Genomic DNA, 27,422 nt, shown 5'->3' with positions numbered 1-27,422 from the left:
GTGTATTAAGATGTGGAGCAGAATGTTGTGATTGTCAACTTCATTCTCTAATCAGTCCGTCAGGGAGGGGTTAGTTCAATTCCTCCTCCTCTTCTGGATACAAGAATAATATTTCGATACAGGAAAGCAGAGCCCAATCCTGTTGGATTAGTGATAGCGCCTCGATAAAAGAAACGTGTATTTTGAGGGTCCCTGAATTATCAGATTGGCGGCTGGGAATGGCTCCACTTCCCTTATTGCAATATTATTCATGTATCCAAAAGAGGGCTAAGACCCCTCTCGGACAGATTAAGAATCCAGGAAAAAACAAGCAATGACATCACCACATTCTGGTCCACACTTGGGTACACTAACCCCATCGTATTCGTGCATATCTAACACGGATATATTAATACCCAGTGGCAGGGAAAACACCTAAAAGGACAGAACAGAGACAGAAGAAAAAGGAACAAGCTCCTGGGGACTAGCTTGATCCTCAAGTGTAAAAATTAGCACCATTTTAATTAGACATCAACCCTACTCGCGTATCCAACAATTCCCAGCCGCCAATCTAACAGTATTCTGCCCCACCCTAGATCAACATCATATTCAGAGAGAAAATAAAAGACAACAAGAATGATAAGGATGTTATCAAAAGTAAGCCGGTATACTATAGCTATTACAGCTCTTAATGCTCTTATATATTATTTTTCTTTAGTAGCTATCTATGAAATTCCTGATGCTTTGTGTGTGTATTCGTTTCAATGAACTGGTCATCGTATTTGTCAATACGTTATCTGATTGCATCTCCCAATATACGCGTATAGATGCAGGGTGGGCCTAAGGTTGCGTACCGTACACGTACCCCTGGAAATCTATGGACGCCTGATTGGTACAAGCTATCGACATTTCTAACCAGTATTAGACTGGGCGGGCTATTAGCAATAAAATGGAGTCTTCGTCCAGCACAGCCAAAGGGACAAAAAAAAACACTAACATTAATTAGTTACTCTCAACAATGTGGCACCCCTAGACATCGCTGGGGGCGCCCAATCAAGAGCGTTTCTGATTCCGTTGCGCAACCCCGCACTTTTGATTGGCCTTCGCCTCTGAAAACCCAATACTAATAGGCGACCAACCGGAAGATGTAGGTCTTTGTAGCATTATCCAACCTCTGGTCAGCTTCGTTGATAATCCAAGGCAGACAATATGTCTGGCTCGAACATGGCAGCAAAACCCTTGAAAAGGGCTCGACAAGGCGAGGCAGATGAGCAAGAAAGAGTCGTCAGGAACCGCTCAAGCGTTGCTTGTCAAGCGTACGTACATTACTCAAAACCCGGACTGGAGACCTGAGATAAACGTGCTTGGCTCACTTGGGTATTCCCGACGATAGGTGTCGATTGGTAAGTGCGTCTCCAGCGTTGTTACCATACCAGGACGTCTGAGCTTACAGCGCTTCCGCCTTGTAGGCCAAGACCAGGTGCGACATCAACCCGTTCGCGCCTCCGTGTACGCGTTGTGCTGCTGCGTCAATTCCCTGTCACGTCCCAGAAAGCCGTAGAGGGCGCATGAAGGGGAGCAAGAAGTGAGTGCACTATATAGACCTCCCATGTCCCAGCCAGGCCTGTGATAACTCAAGCCACAATCTGATAGTTTCCGAACATGGCAGCAAATCTTGGACGTCGAACATACAGCAACATCCGAAAGTTCACACGAGCAATCCGATCCCCACTCGCACTCGGGACCCGACAATGTGGGACAAGATGGCGGCGAAAGTTCAGAGCCTCACGGACCGGGAGCAATCACGCCGCTGGATCCTCATAACTTGATGAGGAGCCTCGATCAGAATTTGCATGGCAACTCGAGCCGTTTCACGAGAAAGCTGCTACGATATCTGGGGGAACAATTTCCGGTGGGTAATGAAAGAGAGCCACAGAATATAAATGAGGTATCGGGTGGTTTCCAAGACCTGTTACCATCCATCACTAAGATCGCCAAGCAAGGATGGGTGCTGGACGAGAGTGGACTGGCCAAGAGAATTCGTCATGTCACTTCGCTACCTACCATCGAGTTACCACTAGAGGATGCGCAGCTGCTGAAGCACTGGACGCCGCAGGCTCTACAACAGGTTGTTGGTGAAATGACGAGGTACTTCGAGTATGGCCTCAGGGGCTCTAAGCACGACGTAGCGAGGGACATTGACCCTCTACAGAGAGGCATGATAACCGAATCCAGGGCCACGGCATTGTTCAAAGCGTGAGTAGATCATACATGCATGCACTGCGGATGGCTTCTGACTCAATTCAGATACTTCAAAATGGTTCATCCTCAGTGGTCGATGCTTGATCCCAACTTACACACGCTCGACTTTGTCCGCCATCAATCTGCCCTTCTCACTACCACTATCTTGGCACTTGGCTCTATTGCCATCGCAACTCTGCCAGAAAGCGATGACGGCCACGTTGTTGAGGCTCTGAATTTGCGTGCTCACGCCGAGAAGCTGAGTCTAGTCGTCTACTCGACAGGTGCGCGCTCCTTGGAGATAGTACAGGCTCAAGTGGTGAGACGAGGCAGCACCCGTCAGAATCTGTTTTATATCTCGGCTGATGGTTAATGGCAGTTACTATCCCGATTTGGGGGGTCCTCAAAAACACGGCTAGACGAACAGCGATGGCTCCGTTCTGCTATGATTCCACGCATGGCAGCTGAGATAGGACTTGGCGGATCTGGTTCACGCGGTCACTGTGAGAATTCGCCTGACCAGGTGGCGGATGATCACTGGAACGAGTTGCGAACTCGAGCATTCATGATACTAAATGAGTATCGGTAGGATACTTCTTGCTCCCCTACCTCACCGCTATTTATGTAGGCAAGCTGATGTCCTTTTTCTAAAGATTTTCCACGTTTTCTGGCCGTGCTCCCCTGGACATGTCCTATTTTGAGCTCCAAGAAGCTGATATACAATCTATTTCTGCCCTTGGTGCTGATAACCCATCTTCAAGTCTGCCAGCATTGTATCATCTCTATCTCTTCCAGGTAAGGGTTCTTCCCGGCCACCGTGAATGCTTCACGTCTTGTACTGCTTTACTGAGTTCTATTATTAGAGAGAAGTCGGACGAAGGCTTGGAAAAGCCTCCTCGGCGGCCTCTTCCACCGCTTTGCAGCTCGAGGCCGATTTGGCCTGGGTTGTGCATTATACCGAGAAATGGGTCGCAAGGTGGTGCGTTGGAAATTCCAACCCTGGTGTCCGCTGGCATCTTGTTCATGATGCACTGAGCTGCCAGCTTCTTATGTCATCTCGCATTATTGGCCGACTACCGCAAACTGAGGGACAGGCGGCCCATAAGAAATATTTGCTGGATATAGCCATCCGCATTTTCCAAGAAGCCCTCGACGCTCCTCAAGGAACGCACATGACGCACCGGGCTAGTATATTTCCTTTCGCGGGTGCTCTAATTCTTCAATGCAGTGATAGGCGTGACCTTGTCCTTCGACTTGCCCTTCGAATGGCCGGTCGCCCTGACAAGCAGTATGTGCCTACCTTTATACGAAGTGCTGGCAACCAGCTGCTAGCCATGCTTTGGTATGCTTTTGCCCATTCAAACGCTTGTGCTTATCAAGATAGCCACTGCGTATCCGCTCGACGTACCATACTTATAAGCAATGCAGTTCAAATCATGATCAGCCTCGGCCACGGACGCAGCCAGTGAAGAAACCGTTCCAGACACCCAACTTTGAGAAAGAGAGCTGTCCAGGGGATGAGGCACGTAAAACGGAACATCACGCAATCCCTCGAGATTATGTTCAAATCAACACCCAACCTTCAGGCTCTAAGTGTAGCTCAGACCTTGATACTGACTTAGATCTGGCTCCGTCCTCGCAGAGCCATGGCTTCGAAGTCGCCCGAGAGAATGCAGTATCATCAGAGCGCAGTCGTGGAGCTACGCTACGGACTGACGAGCACAATACACAGGCGACTGGGCTGCAACAACCAGCAGAGATGCCGGAGTCCGAAGACTTGGCAATCAATATGGCAATCCCATTCTCCCAAGAGACTGCAGCCAATACCCAGGAAAACATTCACCTCAACACGGCTCAGACTCATACCGGAGACTTTCTCAGCCTTGATACCTGCTGGGATTTTCCGTATGCCCCTACCACGTTAAGCCCAAATGTACCTCTCTTCGTTTCGCACGAGCCCATTACGGACCTTGACATGTTGATGAGCGGGGGCAAAGTTTGGTCTTATGAGGACGTGAGCCAGCAACAAGATGCATTTGCTTCCATAGCCCCAGCTGAAACAAGCCCACCGATACAGCAATACTTGGGTGTCTTCTCAAGGTCTGGGGGGAACTTTTTTACCAACGAATACGTAAACTTGGCACCAGGTGATGGCGAGTTTGGAACAAGGCCGCCAAGATGGGACACCTGTTCCCCTGTGTACATCGACCCCACTGCCGGTGGTGATGGGCAGCAGACGTTGGAAGAGCGTCAGGAGTATCGACAGACTCTTTTCCAGACCATCGGTCGGCTCCTGGAGATAGCATCGGCATCTTGACTGATTGGAAAAACTGAAGCCAAAGCCTTTAGATACTGTCGGGTATACAAAGGTCAAGTAGTGAAGATTACCAGCGCGTAGTATATGTATATTTGTATGGGTATATTCAGTCTAAACTCATTAGACCATCAGGTTAAAGACCCTTAGTATAGATATCGCCCTGTTCTAATGCGTTGAGTAACGGCTGGTTGTTTTTGAACCGCCGGATGTTGTCACAGATGATCTCTATAGACCGAGCCGTGCGATCTGGCATTCCCGGCGTCGAGTGAGGCGTGATAACCACATTGGGTAACTTCCACAGAGGGGACTGCTCGGGCAATGGCTCAACTTCGAATACATCAAGTCCAGCTCCCGCAATTTCGCCAGCCTTCAGGGCGGTTACCAAAGCGGTTTCATCAATCAATGAGCCTCTCCCCATGTTAATGATGACAGAGGATGGCTTCATCTGCCTGAACTGAGTCGCTCCAAACAGATGATATGTCTCGTCGGTGAGGCTAGCTGCGAGCATTACAACATCGCACCCAAGAAGTCCCTCTATACTGTCTCCATTCTCGGTACTCAGCATGACGTCGACGTTATCAGGTAGCTTGGAGTCGCCACTGAGCTTTCTTCGTTTAATAACGGTAACGTGCATGCCAAAGGCTCTGCCCAACAGGGCCATCTCCTTACCCGTATTGCCAAAGCCCAGGATGCCCAAGCTCTGGCCCCAAAGAGCACCCCGCAGGCGCAGCTCCTCACGTCCATTATGCCACTGACAGGACACCTGACGCTGGAACAAGCCCCTGGAGTCGTACCTTAATGAAAGAGCGAAGAAAAAGGCATGCTGAGCAAGTGCAGGTGATGAGCGGCCCGCTGAACTGGTGATGACTAGGCCTCGCTCAAACACCTCGGGGCGGGCCGATTTGTTGAGACCAGCGTGATCACAATGAATCCAGATCAGATTTGGCGCATCAGAAAGCATGCCTGGGGTGACGTCGCTGGCCAATATGGCAATTTGGGCACGCTTAATGGCCTGGTCAAAAATGTGCTGCTCGCCTCTGCGGATATGAACAAACTCGGCTGGCTCAAATGCTTTTCGAATGATGTCGATTTCTTGAGAGTCCCACTGGACAGTGGCCACGACCACAAGATCCTGATTTAGCTTCGACATGGCGAACAGGGGCGGATGAATGGAGTAAACGACTCTGGAAGCGCCCTGCAGATACACGAGACTTCTAGATGATTGGTGTGGGCTAGAGGGAACGGAGGGCTGGAGTGTTCAAGGTAAAAGGGTTACATATCTTGTTGCGCGGCTCTTCCTCGCCAAGATCTATCATCTCTCAAGTGTAATTGTTGGTAAGCAAGATTTTGTGGGTTTTTCTATTGACGTGTCATCTGTTTGCCGTACGTGCCGAGAGCCGGTGAAGGGGTCAAGATCCGCAAATAGACCCCCCATAAACTCGCACAGCGAGCGCCTCCACACCTGAACGCGTAGGCGTGCGGATTGTGTCAGCCTACAATTTGGCCTGTTGGAATTGCGCTGTAATGCAGTTTTTACTTTTGAGAATGCTATAATTTAAAATGTTTATAAAATTTTAATTATTTACCGGAATAAATGGCCTGCTAGGCCTTACCATCTGCTGCCGCCGCCTCCTAAATATCATATATACCTCCTCTGCTAGAAAAAGGTCTGCGAGAGGCAGTAGTGAAAGGGTATCCTTGTTCAACGTACTGGAAAATTGCCTCGTTATATGAACAGTTGTGTAAACAGCCGTTTTGGTGGTAAGGAATCGCTATAGTAGCTGCCTGGAAGAAAGCCTGTAACCAGCAGCTGCTGTGGGCCGGCTAAGGCGACCGAAGAAGCTGCCGGTTAGAGCGAAGCTGGGGGTAAGTATTCAATACACCAGCTTCTGCCCAAAAGGTTAGTGAGATCAGTTAATCCACCAATCAATTAAATAGCTGAAAATCTCACAGCCCGCATCACTGCTAAAAACGCTTTTCATACATGCATATGGCTTATATAACATTTTATACACACGGCTGGTTATGCGTTTAGGGGCTAACTAGGGTTGGGCAGATCTTCGTAAGTAGATTAAACATTGAAAAGTGAAAATATAACCTCGTCGAACTATTGTGGTGATAATCTCTTGAAATGCCATCTATTCTGTAAAGGAATGTGGGGTAAATTTTAAGCAAATCTTTATCTTTTTATCCTCTTATAATATCTTTCTTAGCTAGATCATATTTATCCCTCTAAGATCGTTTATGCATAACTGTTGCAGCAGCCTTATATATCTCGAATTAGTATCTATGCGGTACTCTTGGATGTTAAAAGAAAGAGGAACGTTGTATACCTGATGATTTGGAAAAATTAGAGAATCAGCCAGAACCACATTTTCTCTTCTGCCAGCAGCAAATACAATAACCTCTGCAATATCATCTGGAGTAAGAGGATTATAACCACTAGAAGCCTGTCAGTCTGACATTGATTGAAATATACAAGACAGGTTACGCACGCATAGACTGCATCAGCTTTGCTCTTGTCACCATAAAACCTGACAATAGAGAATTCCTAGTTGCATATCAATCAGCCTCATTATTTCATTGATACCTCAGCATGAGAGTCTGAGCTCACAGTCTCGACTTGACCAGGATCCACTCCAATGACTCTGATGCGAGTGTCAATCAGCTCGCGCCGCAAGGCGTCTGTGAATGATCGCACGGCTGACTTTGTCGCGCAGTAGACACTGCCACCTTGATAAGGCTCTCGGCCTGCAATACTGCCGATATTGATAATATCGCCGGAGCCGCCTCCGGGCTTCCGTTTGAAGATGGACAACACTGTCTGCGTCATGTTGATCAACCCGGTAACATTAGTCGTAAACATGGTCTGGATATCTTCCAAGGCAATGTCGGGGGCCCGGGCAATGCCCTTGACGAGACCACTGGGCAACCAAAATCATCAGTAAAGCAAGTATGGGACAAGGGTCGAGAAAGACATACGCGTTGTTGACAAGAATGTCAATATCTTTGAACTCATCAGGAAGTTTACCAATAAAACTTGAGACATCTTCGGACTTGCTCACGTCTAGTTTGATAGGCAAGATTCTGACTCTATCGCCGACCTCGCTGCGTATCTCATACGTCAAGGCCTGCAGCGATTCGAACCTCCGTGCAGCGAGGATGAGCTTCAGGTTGCTTGAACATGTCCTCGCAAACTCTTTGGCCGTACTTCGACCGATGCCGGATGACGCTCCCGTTATAAGAATTGTTTTTCCGGCGAGACGCTGGCCCATCGTTGTTGCCATGCTTGCGTTGACTGGGTCGTTTGCATGCACAGCTACCTAGGGTCAAGCAAGGTCTTGTTTGTGTTCAGGACTCGTACACTGATGTGATGGCACGTAGCCCGCCAAACTCAACATCTAGGCTTGCCTTTTATTATGTCTACGCATACTGCTTTATCCGTGTTTCAATTACAATTCCCACTTCTTTAGTCAATTAGGCTGGTTCTGACCAACGGCACTGGCCGGTTATACCGGCTATTAGATGGCAACTAGATGGATCAACATCAACCGCCCGAACCAAATCAGATGACCCACAAATTTGGCTACTTGATTACGCGGGGGTTGGTGCAGGGATCTCCTATGCACAAGTCGACCAAGGCAACATAATTTGTCGCGCTTATATATTAACTACCAGTTAGCCTGCCGTTGGTAATTGTCCAGGCCTTTCCTGACCTATAGTTCATATCGCAAATTTTAGGTTGAGTTTTCTGACAGCGGCCAGATACAGATCATCATCTCATTTGACTGTGCCTTTATATCCTATACCAATATTCATGAGCGCACCGACCAGAACCATGACCGTCGCTGCACCGACTCCTCACCAATGGTGGCACGAGCCGTTCTCGGTTGTCCAGACCAACCTCCGCGAGATTGACGCGGGAATGGACGTCGACGACGTGGCCCATTGGATCAAGGACTTTGGCGCGACAGCTTGGCTTTGTGGAGTGGGCGGCATACAGGCCCAATACCCCTCTGACCTGGCATTCCAGACGCGCAATCCGAACTTAGCCGAGAGGGCCAGCGGCGACCTTGTCGGCGATGCTCTCGCCGCAGCCCATGCCAAGGGGCTCAAGTTCCTCGCCCGCATGGACTTCTCAAAGGTTGCCCCTCACGTGGCTGCCGAGCATCCTGAGTGGTGTTATGTCTCTCCGCTGGGTAATCTTCAGGAACACACAGCCGGCCTCGTCTCGGTTTGCCCTTCTGGGGGTTATTATCAGGAACACATTTTCGATATCCTCCAGGAGGTGACGGAACGCTACAAGATTGATGGCATGTTCTTCAACTGGGCCACCATGAACGAGGAAGACTATTACAAGGTGTACCACGGCGTCTGCCATTGCGTCAATTGCCAGTCATTATGGCTCGAGTTTGCACGAGGTCTTGAAATGCCAAAAGGACCACAAGATATCAATTACGGGATCTGGCTTATCTTCAGCCGAAACATCATAGATGATATTACGGCAAAGATACGCGCTTTTATTGCTAAGAGACTCCCTGAAACAGCCCTTATCAGGGGGAAAGCAGCTGATATTATCTACCAAGAGTCAAATAACGAAATTGGCCGAGAATTTTGGCATCATTCAACCTCGGAATGGGTTAGCTCTTGGATATCTTATCGGCCAAACGTACCCGTATTAGCTAATTCGACGTGTTTTATCGATATGAGGTACCGCATGGCCGGAGAAGAGCCAGCCCAGTTTGCCCAATACTTGATCCAATGCATTTCTCGCGGGGGTACACCCTCTACCTACATGATGGGAACACCAGGAAAGATTCCATACCCCTGCCTGGACGTCGCTGCAGATATAACCCGGTTCCATACCCAGTATCATGATACATACCGCAACTTCGTGCCTTGCGCGCTCACCGGGCTCGTGCGGCCGGATCGCGGATACATGGCAGGGCGGAGCTATCAGCAATCCTTATCTGAGTTCCGGGGATTATACTCGGCCTTGCAAGAGATGCATATTCCTTTCGACGTAGTAGCACTCGAGCATCTGCCTGGGTTGGAGGCAAACTTGAGTCTTTCCCGTTATAAGAACCTGATACTGCCCGATCTGCGTGATGTTCCTCCAGAATCCGCCAGCATTTTCGATCGCTGGGTCGAGCAAACGGGCGGTGTCTTAATTTGCACGGGATCGTCAGGCCAAAAGGAAGCTGGTTCAATCCAACTCAAGTGCCTTCCCGTTCGCCGACGCCGCGCTGTTGTGGCCGAGGGCAGACTGTTATGGTCCTCATATGTGGCGCCACTCCAGAAGAAGAAGGGAATTCACTACTACAACGGCCCTATGATCCCCCTTTTTGGGGCGGCCAACTATTTTGAGTGGAAGGAAGATAGTGTCAAGAGTCACAAGACACTTTCCCGAGCACCCTTTGCTCCCCCGGAAAAGGCCTACGGTAATATCGAGATCGACCATCCAGGTTATGGTATGGCACAATACGGTTCTGGGAAAGGTGTTATGATTCCTTTTACCGTTGGAAAGGGTTATCGAGAAACTGGACTTAGTTGTCAGCGTGACTTTTTCCTGCAGGTATTCAGACAGTATGCCACACCCGAGAAGCTCATATTCAACCTTGCTGAACAAGTTGAGATCACTCTGCATCGGAGTGGCGATAAGCTTGTCGTGCATCTTGTCAATATGTCCGGCGCTCGGAGGCTCAACTTTGGTAGTCACATTCCAATTGAGCAGGGCTCGATCAAGATAGAAGGAGGTTCCCTCGGAGTGTCGGCGCGAGCTTTGAGGATGGATCAGAAGCTAGAGGTCAACGATGGAACAATCAGCTTACCACGACTAGATCAATTTGAAGTGGTGGTTATAGAGGGAGTAGTGGAGAATCTACAAAACGGAGTGACACATTTAACATAGATTGAATTATCTTTCTATTGTACTAAGGACTGGTTGTAATTTAGTAAACTACACACTTTCCGTCCGTGCACCTGCCACCTGTCGTCATTACTTTCATGAAGTTATATCCTATTAATATAATCGTCTAATTTATTCTGGACCTAGATTCGCGAGGATTCCCCTTGCAACTGCGTTTTATAGAAGAAATAGCTAATTCTCTGGTTATAGACTGCAATATATTACCTATCGGTAAGCGCTAGGCTTATAACTTTATTAAGTTATAACCAGAGCTTAGATATATTTATTTTAAAAATATAACTATTAGAAAGACAACAATAAAGATTTATTAATTATTTATAGCTAGTTTAGGCTTATATAAAATATGATTATAAACTATAATATTCAATTAGATAATATTTAAAACTTTAATAAAACCGGCTTTATAATAGGCATTATTATAGCCAGGATAGTTATTATAGGTTTAAAAAAAAAAAAATTATGACAGTTATCTCGGCAATAATACCAAAACAACCGCCTCCACCACGTATGGCCGTCAGCTCTTCACCACCTGCATCAACAAGCACGCCTTCAGCATTGACATACTTAGCGCCAATGATCTGGTCAACGCCCAGTCCATACTTCTTAGACAAAGGACTGTAACTTCCGAGTGTTGCCCAACCGACATACCAAACTGAAGCATTCGGCGCCTTAGGCTCTCATCAGTCAACATTAGTCCACACAGTGGTGTTGACTCACGTTGTTGTAATTAGCTCCTCAGCATCCAAAGCCTTCGCCAACTCCCGTGTAATGATCCCTCCCCCAATATGAGCAGTCTTCTTATCCTCCGAAATATTGACATAGTTGATATTGCGCATATCGAAAGTCAAAGCACCATTGACTTGGCTTCTGCGAGTGCAATTATGTCCGCCTGAGCGAACCACAAAGTCGATATTGTGCGAAACGCAGAATCGAACTAGATCCTGAACGTCTGATGCATTTTGCGGCCTGGCGACGATGCTCGGAGAGCTGGAAGTCTTGATGAAGGATTTCGTAATATCGGCCCACTCTGCATCGCCAGGCAGGATGACTTTGATGTTTGGATATTCGGCGGTGAAGGCTTGGAAGACACTGGGGAGGGAGTCTGAATTGCCAATGGTAGCCATGGCGAGATGAGTTTGGTGATGCTGTGAGAGCAGGAGTGTAGATGGATGAGCAAGAAAGGCCCGGTGGCTCTTTATATTCCATTAGACCCGAGGGTAATCATTGAGATCCCCGCTTCAAATCACCCGGGTCTTGACAGTCTCATGTGGATTTACACCGCCTTGGTAAGTTAGCTGGTCTTCGTGGCATGGCTTTGCCAAGGTTTCGCATAACTTGATAATACCACGGCAGACAAAGTTCAGCATTGGCTGTAGCACATTCGCCAAACTCTCGGTATTCGGTACTTGTTCGAATCCGTCTTATTCTGAACATCGAAGGCGTTTCCCAGATCGAGAACCCTACCGTGAAAAAGACATCATGATATGATAGTAGAACTGCATCAGTTACACCGCCTCCACCAATTCAATATGATGCTTGTCCGGAATCAATGCTATAAGGCGCCACTTATGTAATTGTATTTCCTGATATGGGGTTTTCGTATTTCCTTCGCTGTTTGTCCCCTGCTTAAAAGTCCGACGAAGGCCGCAGTTAGGCTACAGCGGAATTCTGCGCTGACTCAGCGCAGAATGGACTGGTCCAAATCCCTGATGGATTGAGATGAGCGTGACTGAATGCGTGTTTATGAAAGGATAGCGTTGATTTAATTTCCTCAAGACCTAGAGTTTGAACCGTACCAGTTGAAAACTACATATACACCCAGTAAGGACTAGCCTGCCTATCTCCAATGATTTCAATCCCCAAGCACGACGGAGACCTAACCCGTCTGTGCAAGGTCTCAGCGTGCGTTAAAGGCTTATATCTTAAGTGAATGAATCTAGTAGCGTGTAACCTATAAGTGCTAAGACTTATGCGAGGGCCATCAGACGTGTTTACTTTCCTGTGGAAAAGAGAGAGAATAGGCCAGGGAAAGAATGAGAGACAGGATTTATACAAGAAGTTCGGTACAAGAGATCACTCCATATATAGAACAAGAACCGGTCTATTTAATCTCTCCCTAAGTTTATCCACTAAAACAACATCTCCCCATGTTGACTATAATAGAGCCTTAGTTGCTGGTCGTCATATACTCAGCCAAATTGTGGACAGCCATGAAATCCTCCCACTTCATCAGATCAAGGCCAGGAAGCTAGATAGAATATGAGAAAGACAAACTCTCAGATACATAGTCCTCTTGGAATAGCTTACCTCATTAGCTTGCAAGAATTCAGGACGAGCATAGATCATGCCAAAGTCTCGAAAGATCAGCAACTGCTCTGTGAAGTCCAAAGCACATGTGTCGTCCATCTTGCTCTTTAGAATGGATTGGAACTCCTCGGAAGAGAGCTCATTGTAGCGTATGTCGATTCCGTAGGCTTTGGATAGTCAGCGACCCAACGTTCTCGCTCCTGGTCGTCCATGATCGGAGTGAGTACTTACCAGATGCCATAGACTTGATCTTGTCTCCTTCCGAAATAGCCTCAGAATAGAAGGCAATTGTCTTTTCCAGACATTCATCGGGATGGTCGAGGATATACTGGACCAACTTGCCGGTATCCGAGATAGCAACGTTTGGAAGAGGAGTTGTCTCAGGGAGAACAAAGGACCTCAAATAAGTCCCATCATCTTGCTGATCCCCATGTCAGCTTATCCACCACTAAATTTATGCGACAACGGACCTTGATAGGAAGATAAGTACGCGGCTGCGTGACACAATTCTCAAAGTAATTCGGAAACAGCACCGCAGTTGTCTTCTTCCACAGAGCAGGTTTCTCGGTCCGAATGTAATCTGCCACAGCTGCTTTGCTCTGCCAATGATAAACATGAGGATATTTTCCATTCGAGATAGTTTTAGCGTCAGGCAAGCTCGCCCAAATGATATGCTCGAGATGAGGAAGATCAGCGGCTATATCCATGATACGCTTGCCCTGCTCTTCCTCTTTGGTAGCGGACATGTGTTGCCAAAAGTCAGTCATGGCGAAGATGATGTTAGCACCCTCAAAGGCCCTTCGTAGGCTGGTTGCATTTTCGACGTCTGCTTGATGCATTTCGATGCCAAGTTCCTTCAACGCTTCGGCCTTGGGAGAAGAGATATTTCGGGTTAAACCGCGGATAGTGTATCTGTCCCGGGATTTGGCAAGCGTCTGGACGACTGAGCCACCCTAAGCAAAGAATCGTTAACCTGAATGCTCTGCACAAGGTGACTCGGGAATCATACCTGAAGGCCGGTCGCACCAATAACAACCACAGTCTTCTTGTCTTGAGTCATAGTGAAATGGTGTTGAAGTTAGGATTCCAAGCCGGGTTTCTCAACAACTCTGATGATAGAGTCTGTGCTACAGAAACTCATGGGAGTTCCAGTGGGAAATGAGCCCTTTTATATAGCACGTTAGAAATATAAGTGATTACACAGGCAGTGGAGTTCTGTAACAACTCCTCGAGCTTCAATTGGAACTTTGCGACATTGATGTCATAGACCCTTCTAATTTCCCGCTGATTCAGCGGGTTCGTGATGCTCAGGGTCCACAAGTGCCGGACTCATGGGAATGCCAGAGACCGGCATCCATAGGCAAGAATTATTACCAGACTTATGGACGTCATCAATTCTCGTGTATCAATGTTTAAAATTTCCGCATTTGGGTTGAACCGGTTCTGAAATGCGCTGTTGCAGAGTATCTCGGATCGGTAAAGGCGGCCCATGTCGATTAGCGCCGATTTGTCCAACTGCCGGCTCGGAAAACCCGAGGTGTGGCGGTGGCCAGAAATTTTCCCGGCTTAATAACACCACTTATTATCCCTCTTCAGAGGTGGCATGCGGATAAACAGCAACAGCCAACCATAATGCCGAAATCGACAAGAGGTCGAAAACCGCGGGCTTGCGACTCGTGTCGCAGGAAGAAGGTGGGTTTTGCTCCGCTGCCTCTGGCCAAGCTTGAGGAGTAAGGCCACTGCGCTGTAACGCGCAGCGGTCGTTAGTTGTTGAATCGCTTCATCTTATACCAATACTCAAGTTTTGTTACTAGGGTAATTGGCTAACTCATGTCTAGATCCAGTGTGACCGAGCTGTACCGCAGTGCGACTACTGCCAACATCATGGCTTGACGTGTACCTACAACGAAGCTGCAAAGACAGAGGGATCCGCACTTCGGTATACCGAGTCTTCGGCCGATATATTCCGGCTCTTTCAGCTGACTTATTACAACAGATCTAATCTTTCAAGGCTTCCGAAGACCGCATCACCGAGTCGACAGCTTAGTCTTTTTGAGCCAGATGATAGGGAGCTTATTCTTCGTGGTGAGAGTCATTCTTACCATATTACGTCTTCCTTTCGCTAATGCAAGATGCCTTTTATAGCGAGCGATGCTCATGATCGCGATCCAACTTATTTAGAGGGCTTGCGTTTGTTGAATGGTAATTCACTCTTCAGCCCGCAAGGTCAACAGTGGATCAAAAGCAGGACAGGCTCAACCATTTCATCAAATATCGTCGACAAGTACCGTCTTCCTTACCTGTGTTCCACCAAGTCCCCTCTTGCAAATGATAATCACAAGATTCTAAAGCTTCCCGACAGTAAGATTGTCGAGGAGCTAGCAGCGCGATTTTTTTCATCTGCGCAGTCTCTCGTCTTCCCACTGCTAAGTCTTCACCGCTTCATGACGACAACCCTGCCTCTTGCTTATTCAGAAGGCGCCGGGAGCAAACTCCATACGATTAGTGCCAAGGCTTGTGCTTATGGAGTGCTGCTTATGAGCGACATCTTTGGTCTTGACACGGGCGATGATATGGCTGACATTGGTTGCTGGTGCCAAAGATATGCTTTGGAAATCGAAGGGTCAATACCTCTGATCTTACGCGAGATGAAGATCGATGGACTTGAGTCGTTGATGATGCTCGTAAGTTCCACTTCTTCAACCTAACAATGCGGGATCTGACTAGCGACTGTATAGATGATCTTCAAATACTTCATGGGAGTTTTAGAATCCGCATCTTTCCTCGTCTCAGTCACTTCGCGCTTCCTGTTCCAGCTCGGAGCCCACATATTTCCTTCTCCCCCAGACCACTACGATAAGCGCAATGAAGCTCACCATATACGTGACCTCTTTTGGGTCTGCTACTGCATCGACAAAGACCTGTCTCACAGGACTGGTCAACCGCCTACCATCAACGACGATCACTGCGACCTCACGCTGCCTCCTAACTACGTCCAGATGCAGAGCTCCAATATCCTAAGTTCCGGCCCATGTTCAAGTCGCAACTCCTCCACTGTGCCGCTCTATCCATGGGACATTCGACTCTCGGTAATGAAGTCAAAGATCTATAACGACCTCCACTCGATAAGTGCCTCCAGACTATCAGAGACCGAAATATTGAGAAAGATCCGGCATTTGGATAAAGAGTTGGAAGCTTGGAGAGTGACTCTTCCACCTGACCATCGACCGACCTTGTCGTTTCTGGAGCAAACACCTGTTGATGCCCAGACAAATACACAGGCAATCATGCTCCGGCTTTCATATCACCACTGCATTATTCTCATTCACCAAGCTCGATGCAGAATCTTCCAGTCAGATCAGCCTATCGACAACTTGATAGACAACGGCCATAGAATAAACTTCCAGATTTTAGTCGACGCCTCAAGATCTATCTTGATCTACCTAGAAAAGGCACTCCCCGTCCTGGCCCACGAGTGCTTCTGGTACCTGTTACCGTCACACTGTTCTATCATTCTGTATCAATAAGACCAACATTGTATTTAGGGTCATCATCTTCTATCCGATGATTGCAATCTCGACTATCTTCTCCGTCGCGCTTCTCGATAACCGATCAGACCCAGAGAACGAAAGACTTAAGCTGCTGCAAGGCTTTACACGATTGATCAGGCAAATACCTATCAAAAGGCTTACTGTCGCGGAGATATCGCACTTGGAGTTTATCGAGGAGCTCGTGGAGGAAATGGGCAGATTAGTACTGGTTACTCATTGAGCGGTTATTCCAGGCCGCCAAGTCACGAAGTTGCCCAAACCAGCCTAAAGCTTACTGATCACGATGAAAATAGTACATTCCGTACAAAAGTACCAATAGTCTCAACACGCGCAGATTAATAAGACCAACGGCCTTAACATGCTACCTCCGCATATTTAACCGCGTTAACTCCCAATTGAAGTTTAGGTTAAGCGGGGCGAATGCGAAAAATAAGCACGCCTGCAGATTCCGTCAGCAAAAAACGGAGAAATAGCATTGTCCGATCAAAGACCGCTAAAACCCAGCAAATCAGAGAGCTTTGAAGCACACTAAACTCAATTTGGAAAGGGATCTCTGATTGGTCAACATACTATCATCGTCATGTTGGAAGAGGCGCATGTTGGATATATAAGACGCGGGATTCTCTGACAATGGATGAGAATATTTACAGACCAGTTCATTATACAAAGACACTTATATTTCGGTCAATCTTGACATCCAAAACTTTTCCACAATGGAGTTTCCTAACCCTTCTCTCATCGGCGGCGCAGCTGACATCCCGGTTAACTCTGCTTCACCCATCTTCATCTTCACACCAGTCACTCTCCCCTCCAAAGACCGCAGAGTCGATCTCGACCTCAAGGTCACAGCTCCCATCAATGGAAATAATCTCCCCATTATAGTTCTCTCCCACGGCCACGGCCCAAGCAACTATCTCTCCTCGCTCAAAGGCTATGGCCCTGTTGCCGATTGGTGGGCTAGTCATGGCTTTGTCGTCATTCAACCTACACACTTGAGCTCTCGTCAACTTGGGTTTGAGCTAAATGCTGAGAGTATCAGTGAACTATTCATGGAGTCTCGCGCCAAGGATTTGGTTCAGATTGTTGATAGTCTTGATACCATTGAGACCACCGTTCCTCTCCTCAAGGGTCGACTCGACAAGTCAAAGATTGCTGTTGTTGGACATTCCCTCGGCTCTTTGTCCTCTGCTCTCCTCCTCGGCGCCGCCAACACCGATCCTCGCGATGGCAAAACCTTCAAGGTCGCTGAACCACGCGTCAAAGCCGGCGTCCTCTTCGGTGCCATCGGCGCAAGCGACGACCCCTCTGAAAACGGCAAATCCATGCTTCCCTTCCTCGACCTCGACTTCTCCAACATGACGACTCCCTGTCTTGTATTCTGGGGCGACAGTGACGTCAGTCCGCATCTCACCAACCGAGGAGCAGACTGGCATAATGATCCCTACAAGCTCTCACCAGGACCTAAGGCTTCCTTTGAGGTTAAGGATGGAAAGCATGGGTTTGGTGGTATTAGTGGATGGGACGCTAAGGAGTGTCAAGATGAGGGTGTTGAGAGATTGGCGGCGATGCAGAGGGTTACGTGGGCTTATCTGAGGAGTCAGTTGTACGGCGATGATTCATGGGAGGAGGCGAAGAAGGCTATTGGGCAGCATCCTCAAATTGGAAAGATTGAGGAGAAGTAGTGGACACAGGAGCTTGTTGAACTTCTAGTTAAGGATAGTCACTCGCATACATACTAAGTTTCATACCCACACGTTTGCCTTGCCGCTTTACCAACCAAAGGTGGCACACTTTTGATGTAGCATATGAGGACTTTGGCCCCCTCTTCGGCGAAGTGTTTAGCGATGCCTTAGCCAAGGCTAGATTGTATATTAGTTGTAATGCTTGGCTGTTCACTAATTCTGGCTGTCAGACTTAGACACTTCTCAAGTTTATGAACGCAAGGGTTCTGTCAGCTACACTCGGCTTGCTTGTTTTGGAAGGAGACTTTCGACGACATATCATCGCCGCTTTATGGAGGGGAGGTTGGAGAAGCGATTAGTTCGGTAACTGCATACTGACTTGGCAGTTAGCGGTAACCGACCATGTCCATCACATTATATCTTTCACGTTGGTGGATTTCGTTGAATCGAACACTGAATCACAGATCGTACTCAAATTTGGAACGTTGATATCAGTCTCCATATTGAAACTAGCTATCCGAGGAGACGTTCCGCTGATCGTTTGAAGTAACATTCCAGCTGCTAGACTAGCAATCCGCGTCGAAGTACTCTCAGCTTCGAATTTGGATCCAGAGGCATTAAGTAATAGGCTATTAGAGGACCCGCCCCTTTACAAAGCTTCCAATTCGCTACAACATTCAATGCTTCCGTGGACTATGCCATGGACCCATGTCTTCAAAGTTGAATATACTACCTGGAAAGTACCCATTCAACGTGATCCCAAGTAAACCTAGGCCTGAATATGGGTTTTCTAGCCTTGAGCCATATTTGACAAGGTCACAGATAAATCTCTCTATTTTCATTTTACTCCAACGGCGTAAATGCCTGCCCACACGAATGAAACTGCGTCCAAGCAGATGATTGTCTCTGAACCCGGGTGTGCTGATTCGAACCCCACCTGTTGTCCTAGCTCACTCATGGCTCAGGCTCAGATCGGGTTGACGTAGGTCGATATTCGATTTCTGTATTAGACTGTTTTATATTGGTCACGAGTATAGTGCCTTGCGTATTTCAGAGGGGTTGGCTGCGCCCCGGGGATCCACAGGGCGCAGCGAATCCTCTTGAAGGTCAATATGGTAGATAAGGCAGGTAAGTCAGCCAAGTGATAATCTGCAAGGCATCTTTAACTTTTCACCTGCATGGAGGCGTCTCGAGCTCTTCTATCTTCAAAAATGCCGCACCACCATTCACACCACCACCATACTGACCATTCCTCAACGTTCGCCGGGCCAACATTGCCTGATACTGAGCCTCTCCTCCCGCCTCCTACAACCTTCGAAAATGACACCAGGGTTGACATCACAACGACGGAGCGTATAATCTCCATGGTGATATTTTTTGCAGTCGTCATTTTTGGATTTTTGACTATCTGGAACTGGAGCCAAGAGCCGTCCCGACCGCCGTACCCGGACCCATGAGTCTGCGTTTCGTACACTATCCGAACAATGCTACGAGCCGCGCGTGGGGCATCCTGCAAGGCAAGCGATAGAAGAATAGCTTGGAGGATTAGAGTACGAAGGCGAGAAGGACGTGGCTGCACTAGACATATACCAGAGCGGGAAATCAATGTCAGCGAAATTATGATTTGCATCTGTTTCTCTCCTCTCCATACAAAAGTCTCTGGCACTTCTATCTTCTCGGTGTTCAAAACTTAAGATTGCGTCCTTCTCGCCATCATATCTAACTCGGAATCCCACTGAGCAACCTTTGGCTAAAACTGAGCCTCTCATACCGCGCGCTCTGGCCTCACAAACCGGCATCACAAGAGTGCAAATTCTTCACCTTTGTCTTTGGATTTTTGGTCTTCGGGGTTTCAACCTTCGGTCGGGCGATTGGCCAAAATCTCAGATCCGCTTGACGCACGCCATCTCTGCGACCGACTTTCAACATGAACACATTTAGAGGGCTGCCTGGCTATGGTTTCATCCCGAGTCATTAATTCGGCCTAGCTCTTCAGGTCTCAGTCTTCAGAGCTCAAAACCACTGCTCCATTCATCCGCATTCTGGTCAATTGTCAGACCATATCTACACAGGAGCGAAGTTGCAGCCATCACCCACGGCAAGCAATTTAACTCAGATGATCTGCACGTAAAGTCTCCGAAGATTCCGAAATTGCAGGGTTATCAATTCAAGGGTTCATAGGCAAGTCAAAGCTTGAGTGGTGCTTTGACAACTGCCGACTTGCAGTCGCATCTGCATAGTCGTAATTAACGCATTAAACTCAATTTCCCCTGTTGATCTGCTCAATTCAGGAACAATTGCAACAATGCTACATGATGATAAACATACGGTAATTACATCTGCGACATTCCAAAAAGTAAATTTGAGCATCGACACGTGCAAATGCAATGCTCTTTGGGTTAAAATGCGGTGCTGCCCAGTCGGTTGTTTCTGAGCATATGGCATTCACTCATTCAGGCCATAATGTTGTTTTCACTCGTTCTGTGCACTTTTGTGCTATCAGCACTCGCTTCACCTTCTACGCCCATCTCTGAGCAGAAGCTTGGGGGGTTACGGTATCCCAAACAGCGCGGCAAGCATTATGACTACACCGGGTTTGAGCCCAGCCAGAAGAAGCGCGCGGATGATATTATTGATATGTTTCGCTTTGCTTGGAATGGATACTACGAGCATGCGTTCCCTCATGATTCTTTGAGACCAAAGTATAACAACTACACGGATGATCGTAATGGATGGGGCGTCACTGCTGTTGATGGTCTTGATACTGCGATTTTGATGGAGCAGACGGACATTGTCGAGATTATTCTGGACTTTATCCCGACTATCAACTTTACTAAGACTAACACGCCTGAACCTACTACCGTCAGTTTGTTTGAGACAAACATTCGATATCTGGGTGGATTGTTAAGTGCCTATGATCTTCTCAAAGGACCGTTCAAGCATCTCAAAGTCAACAAGGATAACGTTGATGCTCTGCTCAAGCAAGCTACTACACTGGCCGACACACTGAAGTTTGCTTTTGATACGCCATCCGGAATTCCGTTCGGTTCACTGTGGATCGAGAACCAGACATCCACCGACGAGAACAGCCTTGAGGATGGAACTGCCTACGCGGGTTTGGCGGCTATGGGCACTCTTGTTCTTGAATGGCAGCACCTTTCGGATCTCACTAGAGATCCTCAGTACGGCAAGCTGGCCAATCGCGCTGAGTCATATTGGCTTTCTCCATCTTCTGAGGTCTGGCCTGGTCTCACTGGAGGTCGCTTCAGTCTCAAGACGGGTGAGATTCTCGATGAGTATGGTGGATGGACGTCGGGTAATGACTCAGCTTATGAGTACCTCATTAAGATGTATGTCTATGATCCAGACAGGTTCAGCCATTACGGTGAGCGTTTTACTCTGGCGGCCGACTCTACCATCAAGCATCTGATCTCTCATCCATCGTCGCGACCCGACTTGACCATGGCAGCCGCATTCACCGGTAGGCAGCAAGTCAATTATACCGAATTCCTCGCATGTTTCATCGGCGGATCATTCATTCTCGGAAGTTCCGCCCTAGACCGCCCAGACTGGCTCGACTATGGCCTCTCCTTCAGCGAATACTGCGCCAACGGCTACCGCTACACAGCATCCGGCATCGGTCCAACCCTCTACAGTTGGGATCTCAACGAACTAGCACAGCCCGAGAACAAAAACCAGACCGCCTTCTACGACCGCGCGGGCTTCTTCATCCAGGAGGGAATCTTCCAGGGCGGCCAGGCACCCGAGGCCGTGGAGAGCTGGTACTACGCATACCAGAAGACGCACGACCAGTACTGGCGCGACGTGGCGTGGGCGTACACCCTAGCGCAGAACAGGACGATGCGCGTTGGCGGGGGGTTCGCTAGTATCAACAACGTGCTGTCTCCGTCTGGGGACGGAGTGCGCGGCGGCATCATGGCTAGCTTCATGCTCGCTGAGACGCTCAAGTACATGTGGCTAATCCAGACGGAGAACAAGGGCGAATGGGACGTCTTGGAGGGAGGGGAGAATCTGTTTGTTTACAATACTGAGGCTCACCCGCTACGGGTTGCTGCGAAGAAGCCTGTTTAACCTTGTTTTTAGAGATTCAGCCTAGCATTGACCGTGGCGCTTTTTGGCGTCTCACTGCCTCCGCTGGTGGATTCAGTCTCCGAAGGTGGCGGAGGCAAGCTAAAACATTGTTTTGTGACAATAGAAAATGTCTAATTGCAGGCTTTGCCAATACTAGCTGAACCAATCTCTTTTCCGTCACTTTTTGGGTGATTATGTGTCAGAAGACGGTGAGGTGGCTTTCCTGTTTCGCTTAAAAACACCCAATATTGTCTGGTTGGCGCTGCCAAGAGCCCCATAAGGCTGATGTGCCTCAAAGCATATTGGGCGATGGGAATGTGCATTTTCAGCTTTGGCTACTAGCGCATAACAAGCTCAATGGAGGGCCCTACTGCCAGGTCTAGATTCTGGGAGGGGAAGAAGGAGCTTGCCGAGCTGAGAGGATGCATGTATAAGAGGCAATGGCCAAATCTTGTGTTACGGAATCAGCAGAATAGAGCATCACAAGAGACCTTGACAATTTCCCTCTGTACTCTGTTTACTTTCCTCCTTGCCATTCCATTAGACACTCCAGTGCAACCATGCGCCTGCTCAAAGGCCTCGTACTAGGTCTGCTCCTTGAGAGAGGTCTAGGCCAGACAGACACTCAGCCAGAGGGTGACAGTATTGCAACTGTTGCCGACCCTGTCGAGACAGATCCCGCAGATGTGCCTGCTCCTGACCCGAGTGCTCCATCAGATGGCGGTGCGCTTGATTGAAGCATTTATTTAGCTCCCGCTGACAGCAACCAGACACTCCTTCAGATCCCCCAGACCCAGCAGATGATGGACCGACAATCACAATAGATGACCCTCAGCCCACTGATGACGGGTCCGATGCCAGAATCCCCGCCCCAGATCCCACTGATGAACCTACCGATGTCGAAGACCCCTCAGCCATTCCTGACGATCCCGCCGAAACAAATACAGACGATGAACAGCTAGCTCCCACTGACCAGCCCGCGCCAACCGACACTGAGCCCGAGCCCACCGCAACAGACGTCGATGCTACGCCGACCAATGATGAGGAGACTCCCCAAGAGACAGATTCCAATGGTGAGGAAGCTACGCAGACAGATGGTGACACCGATGCGGCACCCGTCGTTCCAACAGAAGCCTTGAACTCCGCGGCCGAAGAGACCCCAGAGGCAACCCCTCTGGCGTCCGACACCGCAGACGACCAAGTTCCACAGACGACCGAAGAGCCATCGGATGAAGAGACCGAAGAACCGAAAGCTGACTCTGAACCAGAAGAGTCTACCCAGCAGGAATCCAGAGGAATTGTAGCGCCGACAAAGACTGAGAAGAGCGATGCGAAGCCGACTGATGGCGATGGTAAATATTCACCTGCTCCTTATGCTAGTCCGACTGGAGGGGATGAGACGGAGCCGACGGGGTCGAAGAATGAACAGACCGCTGATGGAACAACCCGCAAAGCTGCAGCTACAGGTAGTGGAGGCAAGGAGGAGAAGACTACACTTGCTACTTCCAAGGGAGCTGCGCCGACATCGCCTGCTCAGGATTATGCCATTGATCTGGAAGAAGCTGACCTGGGCGACTATGCCGAGTTCCAAGGCGCCGGCGACAAGACTGTCGTGTAAGTTCCCCCAAACCCTCCCATACCCTCAATAAATACTGACTCCATTAGCATTCTCAAACCCCCTCCCAACACCGAAGCAAAGTGCGATCTCCCCCCAACAAGCGACGAAGACGTCCCCGAGGGTGAAGACGTGCGCGTCGTCCTCTCCGTGAAAATCGCAGACCTCAAGAAAGGCGTCAAGTCTGGTAATCGCTTGCAAATGCTCATTGACGGTTCGACTATTTACGATAAAGAGCTTTTGGGCACTGGTGATGAAGAGGAGAGTATTTCGAGCGATAAGTTCAAGGCTGCGCTGGATCAGAAGGTTAATGTTGTTCAAAAGGCGGGTGACAAGCCGGTGCAGGTAACTATTCAGGATGCGAATATCAGGAGTGCTATTAGCGGGGGCAGTAGAGGGGGTAGTGGAGGAGGTGGTGGCTCTGGTGGTGGTTCTGGGGATGATGGTGATAACTCTGGTGATGGTGGTTCTGATGGTGGTTCTGGTGGTGGTTCTGGTGGCGGTGGAGGCGGAAGTGGCAGCGGAAGTGGTAGCGGAAGTGGCAGTGGAAGCGGTTCAGGCGATGGTAACGGCGACAGCTCAGGCGGAGGTGCTTCTGAGAGCGCCTCAGGAACCGGCGGCGAAGGCGCATCACCATCAAGTGTTTCCGGCAGCGACGGTCAAACCAACGTTGCTGGCAAGAACTTCATGGTCGGTGAGGTCCTCATCTATGCCCTCCCTCTTGCCGTCGCTCTCGTGGGATGAGCCCATGTAACATTGGACATTCTTGTATCTAGTTCTTGGTGGTTGAGTTGGAATTGTACAGATCGCCGAGCTATCGGGTTAATAATATTAATGCTTTGCTCGAGTTAATGAGAATTTGATGACGGTTTAATGACTGCATAGTTTACCAACGTAGAGCTTTGTCTGCTATCGCTGCCCACTCTATTTCTCATAACTTTCATCTGTTAAAAGCATACTGCTAATATTAGCCGTGGTAACACTTGTGCTGTTGTCCTGCGAATGTGCTGTCGAAGGGAGCTGTCATAGGGGCTGTCACAGATGCTAGCAAAGCCTGAGGCTTGAAAGCGGCAGCAGGGGAAGGCATTTCTCAATCCCTCAGATCTGTAAATAATCCATGAACAGATCTTCTGTTATTTACATGCTAACTATATTTATATCCTTAAATAGCCTCTCTTATTCCAAGAGTTGGATCCACGGTCTCTCCTCAAAGTCTCATTATTAACCTCCTCCATCCGGAGCTATCCAAAGTCAGTACCATCATTCAACAAATCTCATTTACAGTCCTTTTGGTGACTATTTCTTCGGACTATAGTCAGTAGAATAAATGCAACTGGAAGAGCCACAATCCTGAATCTTCTTGCGATACGTGGTCCTGTCTTTTCTCGTGGACTTTCTCCACCCACAACAATCAACTAGGACGCGATCTGAGCCTGCCCCGGGCTGGACTTCAGTGGTCTCCATTTCGCACATCTTGAGGGTTTTAAGATGGGTAAATTAATATTTTTTATAGTATTGTTTTGGAAATTAGAGATCTTGAAATATTTAAGGAGCAACTTGTATGCTATAGTAGGAGAGAATCGCTATTTATACTTTCTGGCTGTTTGTGATCTAGCATCTACAATAAGAGTACAAGCTCCCCCGTGGTCTTTGAAATGGGACATGAGTGAGAAACATATTGAATCCATGTACTATATGTTTGCTGTTGCGATGTAATAGCCTTATCTCTACGAACATGCCATAATAGTTTCATTGGCTATAGTCCGAAGAGCAAGACGTCTGTGTAGGACAGCTTTAGTTTTAAGAGTCATTTACCAGCCACGCGATATTGTCGTAAGCATACATTCACATTTGGTCGTGGTAATACTGATATCCTGTGCCTCTCCAGGATATGGCTGCATTGTAGGACCGGCATCCATGTTCATCACGTCACGATTAGTTCATTAATCTTCGTGACAGGGTTCATGGCTTCTCGAATTGTTACACCGGCTACTTCCGTCTGCTGAGCTTTCTGGTTAATCTATTCAGACAGGTCACTTGATCAAATGTAGTGAGCAACCAACCAAAAGCCTAGGGCCTCTCGTCAGAGAACGCAATGCATGTAGTAAGGCGATTCACCGGCCTGATAACAATACTAATTCAGGTTTTCTCTGAGTTTTATTGACATATGTTACACCTTTGCAGTATTTCTGCTCAAGAACTCCTGACTAAAAGCATAGTCAGTATACCCCCTCGCTATCTTGGGAGTATAAAAGTACGTCCTATCATATCCTTCCAATCCAATACCCGTCTTCAAACGAAACACAAGATCCGGATTTGCAACAAAATATCTCCCAAAAGCAATCAGAACATCATATCCCTTGTACATCTCATCAACAGCGGTTCTAGCTGAGTCACCCTTGAAGCCGCCCGAGAGGATCACAGGACTTGTGTTGTTCCACAGCTCAACAATCCACCGAACTGTCCGTTGACCACCGCAATCAGCATCATCGTTACCGCGTATACGAGCTTCGATGAGATGCAGGTATGCTAGGCCAAGTGGTTTGAGTTGCTCGATGAGATAGTGGAACTGAGGATCGGGGTCGTCCATGAGCATGCCTAGAAAGTCGCTGTAGGGACTGAGGCGCATTCCAATCTTATCGGCTCCGACGGCGGCGATAACGGCTTTTGTGACTTCGATGTGAAATCTAGCACGATTCTCGATACTTCCTCCCCAACTATCTGTGCGTTTGTTGCAAGTGTCCTGTAAGAATTGATCAGGTAGATACCCATTTGCACCATGGATCTCAACGCCGTCAAAACCCGCTGCGATAGCGTTTCTCGCAGCAGAGACATAGTTCTCTAGAGTAGTCTGGATATCATCCTCTGTCATCTCCTGAGGAGTTGCTATTGATGGGTCAATAGGAACAGCGCTACTCGATAGAAGAGGGTAGCCCTTCCTCTGAAGCACATCAGGGTTGCCGGCTCGTCCTTGATGCCAGAGCTGACAAAAGACTTTACAGCCCTTTGCGTGAATGGCGTCGGTTATACTGCGCCACGCTGTGACTTGAGCATCGGACCAAATTCCAGGTGCGTTGTCGGAACCGGCTGTGCTTTCGGATATGAAGGTTGCTTCACTGATGATGAGAGTACCAGGTGTTGATGCACGTTGTTCGTAGTATTCTATTCACTCCAGTTAGTTTTGTTTGTTCATCAGCGTTTAATGGCTTGCTTTGTTACCACTGACCTCTTGTCATTGAAGTTGGGCAATGATCATCGTCGCAGCGGTATCTTGTCAGAGGCGCCATAACAATTCGGTGCTCCAGAGAAGTTGACCCAACGGCCAATGGCTCAAAGAGTCGTGACATGATGTCTCTGTGCAAAAAGAAATTAGTATTGAGATAATATCAGCTGCCAAACCAAGTATTACAATATGATCACAGCACGAAAAAAAAGTCCTGTATCAAAGCCCCTGCAATTAATATGCATTCCCAATACCCATCCTTCCATCATCCCCACCACTAAGATACTCGGTGGGTAAATGGTATTGAAACCCACCGAGATCCACCCTTATCGCAATCATCCGGAAAACTTATCCAGATGTCGGAACAGAAGATGCCGACAGAGAACCAGCCCTACACCAGCCGCTTTATTCCCGACAGGGACATTCTTGGCCGACGGGGACCCTTGCGAATGTGCTCGGTCTCGTCGAATGAACACAAGCTGGGGG

General features: G+C 48.3%; 11 protein-coding genes across 27 annotated transcripts; 6 read left to right on the top strand and 5 right to left on the bottom strand.

The window, feature by feature from the left end:
- The first annotated feature begins 1,079 nt into the window (after window positions 1-1,079).
- FOIG_15011 (uncharacterized protein) lies at window positions 1,080-5,869 on the top strand. 15 transcript variants are annotated; one of them, XM_031216323.1, is made up of 11 exons: window positions 1,080-1,126; window positions 1,180-1,295; window positions 1,373-1,382; window positions 1,449-1,564; window positions 1,633-1,927; window positions 1,979-2,235; window positions 2,287-2,539; window positions 2,600-2,805; window positions 2,874-3,015; window positions 3,084-3,562; window positions 3,649-4,692. In XM_031216323.1, exons 2-11 carry the CDS (start codon window positions 1,189-1,191, stop codon window positions 4,535-4,537), a joined length of 2,754 nt encoding a protein of 917 aa, XP_031054000.1. In that variant the 5' UTR covers window positions 1,080-1,126; window positions 1,180-1,188; the 3' UTR covers window positions 4,538-4,692. The 15 variants fall into 15 exon arrangements, with proteins under 15 accessions (XP_031054000.1, XP_031053998.1, XP_031053999.1 ...); XM_031216316.1 differs by having other exon boundaries at window positions 1,633-2,235; window positions 3,649-4,751; XM_031216322.1 differs by having other exon boundaries at window positions 1,080-1,295; window positions 3,649-4,751.
- Window positions 4,609-5,851, bottom strand: FOIG_15012 (uncharacterized protein). Its single transcript, XM_031216330.1, has one exon. The coding sequence runs from the start codon at window positions 5,685-5,687 to the stop codon at window positions 4,671-4,673; it is 1,017 nt and encodes a 338-aa protein (XP_031054012.1). The 5' UTR covers window positions 5,688-5,851; the 3' UTR covers window positions 4,609-4,670.
- Window positions 5,870-6,769: 900 nt separating the features above from the next.
- Window positions 6,770-7,824, bottom strand: FOIG_15010 (oxidoreductase; the record flags this gene model as incomplete). Its single annotated transcript, XM_031216314.1, has 5 exons — window positions 6,770-6,802; window positions 6,871-6,979; window positions 7,033-7,088; window positions 7,152-7,461; window positions 7,520-7,824. 5 exons carry the CDS (start codon window positions 7,822-7,824, stop codon window positions 6,770-6,772), a joined length of 813 nt encoding a protein of 270 aa, XP_031053996.1.
- A 551-nt stretch (window positions 7,825-8,375) lies between these two features.
- FOIG_15009 (uncharacterized protein) lies at window positions 8,376-10,448 on the top strand (the record flags this gene model as incomplete). Its single annotated transcript, XM_031216313.1, has 1 exon — window positions 8,376-10,448. The coding sequence occupies one exon, from the start codon at window positions 8,376-8,378 to the stop codon at window positions 10,446-10,448; it is 2,073 nt and encodes a 690-aa protein (XP_031053995.1).
- A 532-nt stretch (window positions 10,449-10,980) lies between these two features.
- Window positions 10,981-11,590, bottom strand: FOIG_15008 (uncharacterized protein; the record flags this gene model as incomplete). The annotated part of the gene is made up of 2 exons (XM_031216312.1): window positions 10,981-11,134; window positions 11,184-11,590. 2 exons carry the CDS (start codon window positions 11,588-11,590, stop codon window positions 10,981-10,983), a joined length of 561 nt encoding a protein of 186 aa, XP_031053994.1.
- Window positions 11,591-12,525: 935 nt separating this feature from the next.
- Window positions 12,526-14,002, bottom strand: FOIG_15007 (uncharacterized protein). The gene is made up of 5 exons (XM_031216311.1): window positions 13,783-14,002; window positions 13,244-13,726; window positions 13,005-13,194; window positions 12,774-12,940; window positions 12,526-12,714 (listed from the first exon to the last, which is right to left on the bottom strand). The coding sequence occupies exons 1-5, from the start codon at window positions 13,831-13,833 to the stop codon at window positions 12,634-12,636; spliced, it is 972 nt and encodes a 323-aa protein (XP_031053993.1). The 5' UTR covers window positions 13,834-14,002; the 3' UTR covers window positions 12,526-12,633.
- A 403-nt stretch (window positions 14,003-14,405) lies between these two features.
- FOIG_15006 (uncharacterized protein) lies at window positions 14,406-16,693 on the top strand (the record flags this gene model as incomplete). The annotated part of the gene is made up of 6 exons (XM_031216310.1): window positions 14,406-14,465; window positions 14,612-14,712; window positions 14,770-14,858; window positions 14,919-15,457; window positions 15,512-16,257; window positions 16,319-16,693. 6 exons carry the CDS (start codon window positions 14,406-14,408, stop codon window positions 16,542-16,544), a joined length of 1,761 nt encoding a protein of 586 aa, XP_031053992.1. The 3' UTR covers window positions 16,545-16,693.
- A 185-nt stretch (window positions 16,694-16,878) lies between these two features.
- Window positions 16,879-18,076, top strand: FOIG_15005 (uncharacterized protein). The gene has a single exon (XM_031216309.1). It carries the CDS (start codon window positions 17,038-17,040, stop codon window positions 18,004-18,006), a length of 969 nt encoding a protein of 322 aa, XP_031053991.1. The 5' UTR covers window positions 16,879-17,037; the 3' UTR covers window positions 18,007-18,076.
- Window positions 18,077-20,375: 2,299 nt separating this feature from the next.
- Window positions 20,376-22,255, top strand: FOIG_15004 (mannosyl-oligosaccharide alpha-1,2-mannosidase). The gene has a single exon (XM_031216308.1). It carries the CDS (start codon window positions 20,470-20,472, stop codon window positions 22,096-22,098), a length of 1,629 nt encoding a protein of 542 aa, XP_031053990.1. The 5' UTR covers window positions 20,376-20,469; the 3' UTR covers window positions 22,099-22,255.
- A 320-nt stretch (window positions 22,256-22,575) lies between these two features.
- On the top strand, window positions 22,576-24,604 carry FOIG_15003 (uncharacterized protein; the record flags this gene model as incomplete). Of its 3 annotated transcripts, XM_031216307.1 has the most annotated exons (5): window positions 22,659-22,821; window positions 22,869-23,171; window positions 23,367-23,450; window positions 23,553-23,712; window positions 23,764-24,457. In XM_031216307.1, 5 exons carry the CDS (start codon window positions 22,659-22,661, stop codon window positions 24,455-24,457), a joined length of 1,404 nt encoding a protein of 467 aa, XP_031053989.1. The 3 variants fall into 3 exon arrangements, with proteins under 3 accessions (XP_031053988.1, XP_031053987.1, XP_031053989.1); XM_031216306.1 differs by having other exon boundaries at window positions 22,576-22,821; window positions 23,367-23,712; window positions 23,764-24,604; XM_031216305.1 differs by having other exon boundaries at window positions 22,576-22,821; window positions 22,869-23,712; window positions 23,764-24,604.
- A 1,217-nt stretch (window positions 24,605-25,821) lies between these two features.
- On the bottom strand, window positions 25,822-27,217 carry FOIG_15002 (NADPH2 dehydrogenase). Its single transcript, XM_031216304.1, has 2 exons — window positions 26,940-27,217; window positions 25,822-26,875 (listed from the first exon to the last, which is right to left on the bottom strand). The coding sequence occupies exons 1-2, from the start codon at window positions 27,058-27,060 to the stop codon at window positions 25,884-25,886; spliced, it is 1,113 nt and encodes a 370-aa protein (XP_031053986.1). The 5' UTR covers window positions 27,061-27,217; the 3' UTR covers window positions 25,822-25,883.
- Between the last annotated feature and the right edge of the window lie 205 nt (window positions 27,218-27,422).

Source organism: Fusarium odoratissimum, assembly GCF_000260195.1.
Source record: "Fusarium odoratissimum NRRL 54006 unplaced genomic scaffold supercont1.46, whole genome shotgun sequence".
Classification (NCBI taxonomy): Eukaryota; Fungi; Ascomycota; class Sordariomycetes; order Hypocreales; family Nectriaceae; genus Fusarium; species Fusarium odoratissimum.
The sequence above is the reverse complement of the archived record's forward strand: the minus strand, read 5'-3'. Positions and strand labels throughout refer to the sequence as shown.